The sequence below is a fragment of the Elephantulus edwardii genome, unplaced genomic scaffold (assembly GCF_000299155.1).
Source record: "Elephantulus edwardii isolate Elephantulus edwardi_28Jun2011 unplaced genomic scaffold, EleEdw1.0 scaffold00015, whole genome shotgun sequence".
In the NCBI taxonomy this organism is placed as follows: domain Eukaryota; kingdom Metazoa; phylum Chordata; class Mammalia; order Macroscelidea; family Macroscelididae; genus Elephantulus; species Elephantulus edwardii.
Window position 1 is genome coordinate 4127690 of NW_006399765.1, and position 11964 is coordinate 4139653.

An 11964-nucleotide genomic window follows, 5' to 3' on the forward strand; every position below is an offset into this window, starting at 1 on the left:
GAGCAGGAGTGGGTCCCATAAATGGAAGAGGTCTGTGTATACCGTGTGTGTGTGTGTGTGTGTGTGTGTGTGTGTGTGTGTGTGTGTGTGTCCTGCGTGTGTCACCTAGGGCTGGGGCATTCCCCAGATCACCGGAAGTGGCTTCTGAGTGAGTGTGCACACAAGCATGTCTTCACAACCTGCGTGCTCACCCATCCAGGCCTGTGCTAGGGTCTCCCTAGCTCTGAAGCCAGAAACCCCTACTTTCTTCCACTGAAACACTACAGGACCTCTGCACGAAGGTGTCCCAGAAGCTCACAGGACCCCACCGGAGAAGCAGCTCCAGCGGCTGACTCCTCTGTGATTATTCTCCCGCTCCCAGAGCAAAGAGAAGGCTGAAAAGGAAAGAGGGAAAGAGTCCAGCAGCTGCCCACCAGGATGACATTAAACACCCAGCAGGAAGCGAAGACCCCCCTGCGCCGTCGAGCCAGCACTCCGCTTCCCCTGGCCCGCAGGGCTCACCAGCCTAGTCTCCTGTGTGCAGAGCCCACCACTAAGCCTCAGCATCCCCGGCTGGGCCAGTCAGCCTCCCTCAACCCGCCCGCCCGGACCCGGTCACCTACCCCCAACGGCTGGTCCTCTGAATCCAGCGATTCTGAAGGCTCCTGGGAGGCCCTGTACCGCGTGGTGCTGCTTGGAGACCCTGGGGTAGGGAAGACCAGCCTGGCCAGCCTCTTTGCAGGAAAGCAAGAGCGGGACCCCAATGATCAACTGGGAGGTAGGAGCACTTGGAGCTAAGGTGAGGGGTGGCTAACAGAGGGAAAGTCTGTCACCAGGGTACCTGACTCTAAGGACAGTTGTGCGTGTAGTGCACTGCTCAACTCTAAAGCGCATTAGGTGATGAAGTGAGTAGTGGTTCCCAAGAGCTGCACAGGGCATAGCCACCTGCACCACGATCCAGTGATTAAAAGGAAAGTCCGGGAATAGTGAGGGAGGATGCTGTCCATTCCTCATGGGTTCAATGTATGTCACAGAGAAAGCAAAACTGTATTTCATGAGTCTCCTGAGGGCCAGAAGATCCCCAGCCCCATGGACCTCATCCATGGCCACCAGGGTCTGCAGTAAAACTAAGACCCTGCCCAGAGTGGCAGCTCCCAGACTCCAAGGGCTGGGCCCTGGGTTCCTTTACTCTGGACAAAGGCTGTGTGCTGAGAGGGGGAGAAGGTGCAGGGACTTGACTAAGGAAGATGGGCCCCTGGAGGGCTCACTGAGAGGACATCGTGGGAAGGGGAGCAGAGGCACTCCACCAGGCCTTTCCTCCAGGTTTGGCCCCCTTGAGAGTAAGAATGTGTGAGAAGTGTGCACAGGTACACCTTTATTTGTTAGAGACAGGGAGACTGAGGCCCAGAGTGGGAAACAAAATCTGCCAATTACACAGTCAGGGATAGAGCAGGACTGGAAAAAACTGCAGCCCACTTTGACCCCACCATCCCACACTTACATATCCAAGTTAAAAACAAACGAACAAAAACTGCTTTCTAAATACTTAGTGCGGAGAGTACTGTGCTAGGAGCTGGGGAGACATGGACTCAGATGGAGCTTCCTGTGAGGCCGATTAGCTTCCTCCCAGGCCTTCTCCCTGATATCTGGCTCTTCCCTCTCTTGCAGAAGATGTATATGAACGGACCCTCACAGTGGACGGGGAGGACACCACGCTGGTGGTCGTGGACACCTGGGAGGCAGAGAAACTGGTATGGCCAAGTATCTAACTTACTCCTTTCCAGGGATGCTACAGACAAGGGGTGGGGTGGGATTCATCCTCAGCAACCCCCCAAAACCGCACAGCTGATAAGCAGCTTTCCAGCCAAGGAGAGAAGAACCTCGGCTCCCTGTTCTGACTGTGCTGGTTCCCTCCCTGTAACCACACAGGATGTGTTCCTTCCTCTCTTTACTGCCCTCTCCTCCCACCTACACCCACCTTCATTCTACAGAGAAGGAAACATTGGATTTAGCACCCAAAGGCCTGAAGTTGAGCCCTTTTCTTTTTATCAGTTGCATGGGTTTGCTCAATTGACTTACTTACTCCTCCAGGCTTCAGTTAAATAAATAGGGGTGCTATTAACTGCCCTCATCAGGTCATTTTTTAACACAGTTCTCATGCAGTATCTTACAGTTTCACACAGCTGAGTGGTTTGTAGTATGAAAAATTGCCAGACAAAGAGAATTATAATAATAATAGTACTGGGAGTAGGTGTGTCAGAGACAATAAGGTTGGCACAGGATAGAGCAGAGTTCAGAGCTGTTATACGTAGGGTCGTTATGAGTCACAGGCAAAATGATGGCACATAACAAGAACAGTTCTTATAAACCATAAGACCAGGTCAGACTCAAAATTCATTGTTGTTGGATTGACACCAACATATAGCCTTCCCCCCATTGAGTTTCCAAGGCTATAAATCACACAGGAGGCAACTGCCCAGCTTCATCCCTGAGCCACTGGGTGATCTGAACTACTTGAAAGTCTCAAAGAACCACTTTGAGTCAGGAGTGCAGTTCCTTACAGACTACACCACCAAGGTTCCCTGCATAACAGGTAGCTGGTAAAGAACGAATCCAAAGGGTATCTTGTTCTTGCCTCATTGCTTCCAGAGCACGAAGACAGCAGCACCCAGAGACTCCCCTTACACTAGGCCTCCTTTCCTTTCCTTTCTTGGTTGGGTTTTCTTTGTCTTTAGGTTATACACACGATACATGTTCATTGTAGAATTGTAAGGAGATAACATCTAAGCAAAGTAGGTTATAAGAGTCAGCTGGGATCCCCTCTTCTGTGGGGGAAGCCCCTCTCCTAATACCCAGCGATGTCTGCACACAAGGTGGGACGTAGGAGGGAAGGGTCAGTGACTGGTATAACAGCTGACAGCTCCAGGGGCGACCACCCAGAGGGGTGCAGGCAGATTCCTTTTAAGGAGCGTGCAGCAGAACCCAGGTTCACATAAGCATCACGATGCTCCTTACAACAGCAGCTTAACTCTGGCGACGTCATCCACAAGGAGTTGCCCTGCGACCCCAAGGGCCACATCTCTCTGGCAGTTCAACTCCATCAGTGGCTCTGCAGGAGAAAGATGGGCAGTCCCCTTCCATGTGATTTACAGTCTCGAAAGCCCCATGGAAGGTTAGCTATGAGTCAGTTCAGAAAACGGTAGTGAGAGTTTTCCGAAGTGCCAATCCCTGTGCTAAGAACTGACACGTATGACAACACTCCGTCAAAACAGAGACAATACAGTGAGTGTTCTGATTTCTTTCTATGGACAAGGAGATTGCAGCACAAACCGAAAACTAAACCCATAGCCATTGATTCAGTTCTAACTCCTTGTGATTCCATGTATTAGAGAGCAGAGCTGAGCTCCATAGAGTTATCTTCGCTGTATTCTTTATAGAGGGAGCTCTGGTGGTCTAGTGGCAAGAAGCTGCACTGCAATCCCAAAGGCACACAGTTCAAGGCCACCAGCTACTCTGTCTGAGGAGGATGGGTAATCTCCTTTGCAATTAACTGCCTCTGAAAACCTGCTGGTGGGTCACTTATGGGTCAGTTCTGACTAGATGGTAAACAACAACAGCATTCTTTATGGACCAACAGACCACCAGGACTTTCTCCCTTGACCCCACTGGGCAGGTTCTAACTGCCAACCTCATGATTAGTCATTGTTGCTGTTATTGTTGTTAGAAGCCGTCGAGTAGGACTCATTGCAACCCTATGAACAACCAACCTGAACCCTGCCCTATCCTGTGCCATCCTCGTCACCTCTGACACACTAGAGCCTGTTGCTGAAGCCACCGTGTCAATCAGTCTCTTTGGGGGTCTTCTTCACTGACCATCTTTCCAGCCATGATGTCTCTTTCCAAGAAATAGCCCTGTCTCGCTACGTGCTCTAAGTATGAAGGACAAAGCTTTGCCATCTTTGCCTCCAAGGAGCACGCTGGCTGTGCTTTCTCCAAGACATATCTGTTTGCTCTTTTGGCAGTCCATGGGATATTCAGTCCTCTTCCCAAGCACCACAACTCAAAGGCATCGATTCTTCTTCTGTCATCCATATTCATGATCCAGCTCTTGGCTGCATAGTAGGTGATTGAAAAAGTCATGGCCTGAATCAGGCTCACCCTAGTCTTCAAACTGACATCATTGATCTTCAGCATTTTGGAGTGGTCCCTGACACCGAACTTGATAAACAGTCAAGCACAAATCATTTGTGCCACCAGGGACTTCTAACTGAAGCTCAGGGAGATTAAATGTATCCAGAGCTCTCATATAGCAATAAGATTCAAAGATATATCTACCTATAAGACCTCAGAGCCTATTCACTTATGCACCAGGACCACACCAACCTATCGCCTTGTGTAGCATCACCCTCAGAACCTTCCACTGATGTTCTGATTTTGGATGTAGTTGAGGTTCCTATGAGGCAGAGTCTAGTGAAAAGAAATGTGATCTGACTAGGAGTCTCACTTGAAGACAGGGGAAGAGAATAGGAGACAGGAAGTGGTACTGTTCAGCTGGCTGTGTGGCCTTAAGAAAGTTTTCTCTTCCTCTCTGGGCTTTAATTTTCCAAACTGTAAAATGGGGAAATTGGGCCATATCAGTGACTATGAAGGTATTTCTTGAAGAGGGCCTATGCAATGCCAGCCTCATTGGAATAAGCGCCCATCCTTTCCATCATGAGCTGGAGGGAATTTGTTGATGTCAGAGGCAGAATCTGACAGAATGGGTGGGCCTTTGAGTAGTGCCCTAGCCTGGGTAATGCCACCAAAGTCACCTGCAGAGACTATTAAAAATCGGATTCTCATGTCTTGCCCCAGGTCTAATGAACCACAACCTCTAAGACTAGGGTCTGGGCATTTATATTTTGAATCACAATCCAAAAAGAGTCTTCCAATCAATTCATGCATCAGTTGAGTTTTGTATTCTAACATGAGGAAATTCTCCATATTTGCGCAAAGAATGGAGAAATGGTGTAGACCCACCTTCTTTCTGACTCTACATTTGGGGAACCTGAGGGCACCGAAGGTATAAGAAATCTATCCTTAGTCACATGAAGGAGCTCTGGCAGCTGCACTGCTAACACAAAGGCAGGCAGTTCAACTCCACCAGTTGCTCTATGGGAGAATGATGGGCAGTCTCCTCCCGTGCAAGTTACAGCCTCTGAAAACCAGCTGAAGGGTAAGCTGTGAGTCGATTCTGACTCAGTGGCACGCAACACAACAAGTCAAATGAGACCAGAATGAGAACTCATGTTAGTCTGGGTCAGCACAAGGCTAACTGACCCATGGATGGATCAATATGGTTGTTGATAATAATATTGACTATGAATCTAATGCTTCCCCCCACATTTCCCTTTTTTGAGTATCAGAAAGCTCTTAAATCTTCTCACAAAATCACAAGGGGGTTTTGTATGTCTTTTAAAAAAAAAACAACCACAGCTTTAATAGTACTTGGTCTTTCCCATGACTTTGACTGTAACCTTTGACTGGAATCTCTTCTTTCCTATTCCACTGGCTCATCCTTTAAAGCCCAGGTAACTGTGAAACTCTCTTATACTCTAATAAAATTACTTATTCTGACTTCCTCAACCCATCTTATGATGCCCAAAGCCTTTTTCCTAGCCTTTCTTTATGAGCTTATTATACTTAAGGATATTTATGGTCTTCTCAATCACCTGCTACACATCAGAGAGCTGGGTAATGAGTAAGGATGGCAGAAGATGAATTGATGCCTTTGAGTTATGATCTTGGAGAAGAGTGCTGAATATCCCATGGATTGTCAAAAGAACAAATAGATAAGTCTTGGAAAAGATGCATCCAGAGTGCACTTTGGAGGTAAAGATGGCTTCACTTTGTCTTTCATACTTTAGACATGTAACTAGACCAGGCTGTTCATGGAAAGGGACATCATGGTTGGAAAGATGGTCAGAGAAGGAGAGGAAGACCCCAAACAAGATGGATGGACTTGGTGACTTCAGCAATGGGCTCTAGTGTGTCAGAGAAGATGAGGACAGCACAGGATAGGACAGGATTCAAACTGGCTGTTCACACAGTCGCTCCAACAACACCTAACAGCACCTGACAACAACATCATCATATTATTAACTCTCCATTTCCATAATTTTCCTTACAAACTACATATGAGTGTTTAGAGGGCAAGACCCAAATCTTTTTTAATTACTATTTTTATTGTAAAGTTTACAAAGCTAATTGGCTTTGCATGCTATCATTCACACACATTTTGGTTTATGACATTACTTACAATACCTACAATGCAACCACACTCTTCCTACTTCTACCCTGTAATTATCATTTCCATTAATCCCTCTACCTAGCTCCATCCTGCCTTCTGAGCTTCATCCCTGGGCAGATGCTGCCCTTTTGTTCTTATGTTGTTGGTTCTTCTAAAGAGACTGTGCCTCCGTAGTGCTATTTGTCACTTTCAAAGCCTATGCAGTGTTTGGCTGAAAGTTGAGCCTTCGTGGTAAACTGTGTTCCAGGTTCAAAGGGTGACTATGAGCCATGGGCCTGGGAGTTCGACCAGTCTCTATTGAACCAATAGGCCTGGCCATTTTTCACCCACACTGTACAGGATCTTCTACTGGGGTCCCTTTTAGAGTGCTCAACATTGGTAGCCAGGCACCATCTATCTATTTCTGGTCTCAGGGTTGTGAAGGTTGTGAAGGGTGAGATTCGGGTGATCCTCACTTTTGCTTTTCTTCCCTCTTCTTTGTTCAGTCAAAGGGAGACCATAGTTGCACCTTAGACAGAAGTGCAAAAACTCCAGTTACTATTCACCAAAGTAGGATGTAGAGCATTGTCTTTGTAGACTTTGTTATGCTAATGCCCTTGACCTATCACATCTATGTCTTATGAACCATTTATAACATTGATACCTAAGTGGTCCAGTGTCCAAGTGTTTCCTCTGACAAAATATTACCAACAAAATGAAGTATCAAAATCACTCAAGCTCTTCACTTGCTTTGGACAAACTGCTTGAAAGGACTCTTTCTTTTTTTAAATTGACCCTTGCCTCTCCCATCCCTCTTCCTTATGCTCCACAGTTACTCTTTCAACTCTCTTCAAAACTACTCTCAAAAAATACCTCTCCTCAGGTGAGTCTCCTGTCCTCACTTCGCTCCCTTCCTCTTTTCTCTAAATTCTGGAAGCCCAACAGAACTAACAGGATGGGCAGAGCCCTCCTCAGAAATAGGGCAAAGGAACTAAACAGGCAAAGCCTGAATCTTCCCTATCAGCCAGGGGAAGAAGTGGCACAAGTAAGTCTCAGTGTTCAGCCCACAGAAGGAATGAACAGATGAGTGAATGCAGGAACACAGTTGCATTAGCCCAATTTTTCAACAGAGAAACTGATGCTCCAACAGTGAGTTCCTCAAGGTGATAAAGGGAATTATGATAGAACTTACCCCTGAAAGTGTTCAGAGTATAAACCTCAACTCTCCCTACTCAATAAACCGACCCAGCCCGTTCCCCCTGGCCAGGGACCAGGCACTGGCTGAGGAGATAGCCGGGGTCCTCCCTCCACAGAATGAAAGCTGGAGCCAGGAGCTGTGCCTGCAGGTGGGGAGTGCCTATGTCATCGTGTACTCCATCGCAGACCGAGGCAGCTTCGAGAGCGCCTCCGAGCTCCGCATTCAACTGCGGCGTACACATCAGGCTGACCATGTGCCCATCATCCTCGTGGGCAACAAAGCTGACCTAGTCCGCTGCCGGGAAGTATCCGTGGAAGGTGAGCCCCAGTCCCTCGCTGACCCTTCCCCTCTCTCTTCCTCCAAGTCCCACTGTCAGTACTCTTCCTCCAGTATGCTTCATCTCAGTGCCTGAAAGTCATATATAATTACTTTATAAGTGTCCTGCATCTACGTGCTTGAGCCTGAAAACTAGGCACCACTCCTGCTCCTCCTCCCTCATCCCACAAGCCCTGTCAAATCCACGTCTCTTAATCCCACACTCCCCTCCCTCCAGGCCCACAGCCTCTGCCCTCCCCTGGCACCTTTTCTGGCCTACACCAGCTGCTGTACTTCTCTACCCACACACAGCTGGTCCTCTTCGCCAGCTGCCATGGCTTTCCAAACTCAGATCTGCCCTTGTCACTTTGCTTAAAAAAATCCCCTATAGCTCCTCATGCCCTTAAATAATGACACTTCATCCACCAGGCAAGTCAGGTCCTCTGCCTACCGGCTCTCCAAGAGCTTACATTAAGACCCTACAAGAAGTAGTCATTGGCTCCAAAATAAAGTGGGAAATTATAAACTCAAAATCCAAAAACTTTTATCTAAATAGTATAATGTTGTGTTGGTGAACAACTGTAAATCAAACCGTTAAATGTGTGTAAAAAATCTATTTACAGCAAGATGGGAACCAACCACTTTAAATGTCTGAGATTACATCAGGTGAGGCTCTTGAAGATCTAAAAAGTAGCTGTACACACAGGTAACATCTAAGCCATCCTTTCTCAAGAGTTTATTCATCCTGTCATATCAGTATAGCTCCTTCAATTTGCAAATGTGAAAACCAAGGCCTAGAGAGAGGAAGCCATTTCTACAGTGTCACCAGCCAGTAAGGACTAGTCCCCAGGTCCTGCTTCCTAGCCCTGTGACATCCTGGAGATAAAAAGCACCCATGTGCTCATTGGGCTGTGGTTGGTCTTGTTAGCTGCCTTTCATCAGGTCCACCCCCTGACTCATGGCAGCCCTATACATGAGATCAGTCTGCTGTGATCCATAGTGTTTCCACTGACTAACTGGAAGTAGACTGCCAGGTCTTTCTTCTTAGTCCCTCTGAGCAACACAAAAACCTCTACTTACAGATAGATGGTGAATGTGCTTGAGTTGCATTAGACAGAAAGCAAACCCAAGTCTCCCATTTAAAAGGCAAGAAGTCACTAAATGCAAAAACAAACCCACTGCTATCAAGTTGATTCTGACTCATGGAATATCATCTCCAGGTGCTTTTGTTAAAATTCTGTTTGTTCTAGGGACAGATTCACAATAAGCAAAGGAAGCATTGACTTAATTATGTTTACCTATATATATTTGAAGTGGAAAATAGATGAAACTGTTCATTCTAAATTAGTAAACAAGTATTATCAGCCTCATCTTGCTTGGATCCACAATTAACATCCTTGGTATCAGCAGTCAGGAAATAAGAAACAACATTGCACTAGGAAAATTTGCAATTAGGGACCTCTCCAAATTATTGGGGAGTGATGATGTCAGTTTGAGGACTAAGGTGCATCTGATTCAAGCCATAATGTTGCCGATCACTTGCTTTTGAGCATGTTGCTAGGAGGGGGCTGTTGTTGGAGAAGGACATGATGCTGGGAAGGGTGGAGTCAATGAAGGAGAAGAAGACTCTCGACCAGGTGGATTCACACGGTAACTGTCACAATGGTCTCTTGTATGTCATGAAGTGTGAAGATGGCAGAGAACAGAAAAGGGTTCAAATCTTTTATTCATAGGGCCACTATGAGTCTTACTCGACTCAACAGTACCTAACAACAACAATCCCTGTTAGGGACTGTAAATTCACGAAGAGGTAGGAAAGTCTTGTGGAGTCAGGAGAGAAACAGATACCAGCCATACCTAGAATGAGAATCTTTGATGTGAATGACTGTGGAACTATTTCCTGCGCATTTGTAAGCAAGCACAGGTAGAGTTGTGAATATCTGTGCTTTATTAGTCAGGTAACCTGACACTGATTCACTGGTTAGGTAATCCCAACACTGAAAGACTGCCAGGTTCCTGACCTACTTAAGCAGAATCCCTGAGAAAGGCCAAGGAATCTGCATTTTTAACCAGCTGTTGTTTAGCCACTTTATCTAATATTCAAGACCTTTCCTCCGTTATCATATTGGACCTCCAGTAGAGATTTTCAAAAGCAGTAAATTCCGCTCATCTTTCTCCCAAGAACCATCTGGTGGATTTGAACCACTTGGCTGTGGATTGGCAGTGCAACTTCTTCCCACTAAACCAGAGCTACCTTTTCTTGCCTGGCCTCATTCTCCCAGGCTCATTCTGCTGCTAGGTAAAGCCACACATATCTCTCTAACCATTAGTCCAAAGCCTATGAACTGCTGAGCATCCAGCACCTAGCACACGTAAAAGCACAAGTGAATATGCACGTGCTGAACTTGAAAATGCATCTTTCCACTTTTATCTTTGCCTTCCGGTACGGCTCCGCCCCGGCTCTCCTGACTCCGCCCCCAGAGGGCCGCGCCTGCGCTGTCGTGTTCGACTGCAAGTTCATCGAGACGTCAGCCACGCTGCAGCACAACGTGGCCGAGCTCTTCGAGGGCGTGGTGCGCCAACTGCGCTTGCGCCGCCGGGACAGCACGACCAGGGAGCCACCGGCTCCCAGACGACGGGCCAGCCTGGGCCAACGTGCTCGCCGCTTCCTGGCGCGCCTGACAGCCCGCAGCGCCCGCCGCCGGGCACTCAAGGCCCGATCCAAGTCCTGCCACAACCTGGCCGTGCTCTGAGGCCACCTGTCATTGGGACAACCTGGGCTCCACAGACACCTTCGAGGGACAAAGAGGTCGTAGCGTGGAGTCCTACCTGCGGACTTGCCTGCTTCTGGCAACCTCAGGAACTCGCCCAGAGGGGAACGCGGTTGGACAGAATATGGGGCTGAAGCCCAGAGCTGAGCACAGATACAGTGAGATTTTCTTTATACCGTGGATACCTTTTTTATGAACTTCCTTGTCCCTTACTCCCTGGCCCGAGCAAGATAGCCTTGTCTGAATGTCCAGTCCTACCCTTGGGCATCGCCACCACCTGCCTTCTCATCCCATCTTTACTGACTGTAGATGACTCATTCCGCCTGGTCGGAGTATCAGGTTCAGTCACTAAAGAAATTGGACCAATTGTGTGCTGAGGCCCTTCTCCCAGCCACTTGGTAAATAAATAATGCACAGCCTCCTGTCTCGGATCTTTGAGAGAGACACAATAAGGCACAAACAATTGGGGGGTCAGTGTGATGACCACGCTGTTTTCACTCTGACCTGGTTGGGGGTTTTGTTTCAGATTATAGATTCACAGAATGCTATCTGAAAGAATCTCAGCCCTCCTTCTGCCAAGCTAATAGCTGACATGTGCTGGGAGCTGACTGTGTCCCGCTGTCCTGAGCATTATGTAAGCTTAACATCTAGAGGAGATTGGTATTAGCCTATTTTACTGGTCAGAAAACTAAGGCACGGGGCGGTAATGCATGAGCCCGAGAACATATAGTTGCAGTAAGTGAAGTTGCCAAAATTATCATCATGGCTTGTCTGACCAGAGTCTTTGCCTAACTTAGCCCCAAAATTGACCCCATGGCTTTCAAGTCAATACTGGTTGCTGGCTACCCTCACTGTGTTTCTAGAGGTGTGGATCTTTCCTGGAGAAGACTGCTTATTCTAAGAAGATGAACTTTCAAACATAGTTTTGCATAGAAGATGCCATGGATACCTTGAAACTCAATTCATTAACTGGGTTTATGGACACCACCACCCCTCTCTAGCCAAATTTAATCCAACCCGTTCATATTCCAGACCTGGAGGCTGAAGCCAGAGAGGAGGGGTGAGCACCAAAGGATCCTCCAGTCGTGTGGACGAGATGGATCTCAGGGCCCAGCCTCCTCCTTGGACCTGCTCTGGCTCTGTGGGAAGTAGGAGACAGTGAGGGGCCCAGTCTGGCTGGGAAGGGGCTGGGCCGTGGGGGTCAGGTCAGAATTTTCCAACCCAAGGAGAAGGATGTCACTGCTTTGAGGAAAGAACGAAATGCAGAAGCCTTGGGCCATCACGTCCTGGACGACTAACACCCCTGCCCCCAACCGCTTCTCCGCCCAGATGCCTCAGCCCCACACGTGGGCCATGTCCCAGCCACGGGCATCCAGATTTCCCGTCCTCTTAACACAGTCCCAAGAAGGACGGGAGCATGGTGAACTCCTGAA

At 47.8% G+C, this 11964-nt stretch overlaps 1 protein-coding gene across 1 annotated transcript; it reads left to right on the top strand.

Annotated features, from left to right (window-relative positions):
- Window positions 1–416: 416 nt before the first annotated feature.
- REM1 (RAS (RAD and GEM)-like GTP-binding 1) lies at window positions 417–10520 on the top strand. Its single transcript, XM_006881414.1, has 4 exons — window positions 417–757; window positions 1648–1730; window positions 7561–7762; window positions 10242–10520. The coding sequence occupies exons 1-4, from the start codon at window positions 418–420 to the stop codon at window positions 10511–10513; spliced, it is 897 nt and encodes a 298-aa protein (XP_006881476.1). The 5' UTR covers window position 417; the 3' UTR covers window positions 10514–10520.
- The last annotated feature ends 1444 nt before the right edge of the window (window positions 10521–11964 follow it).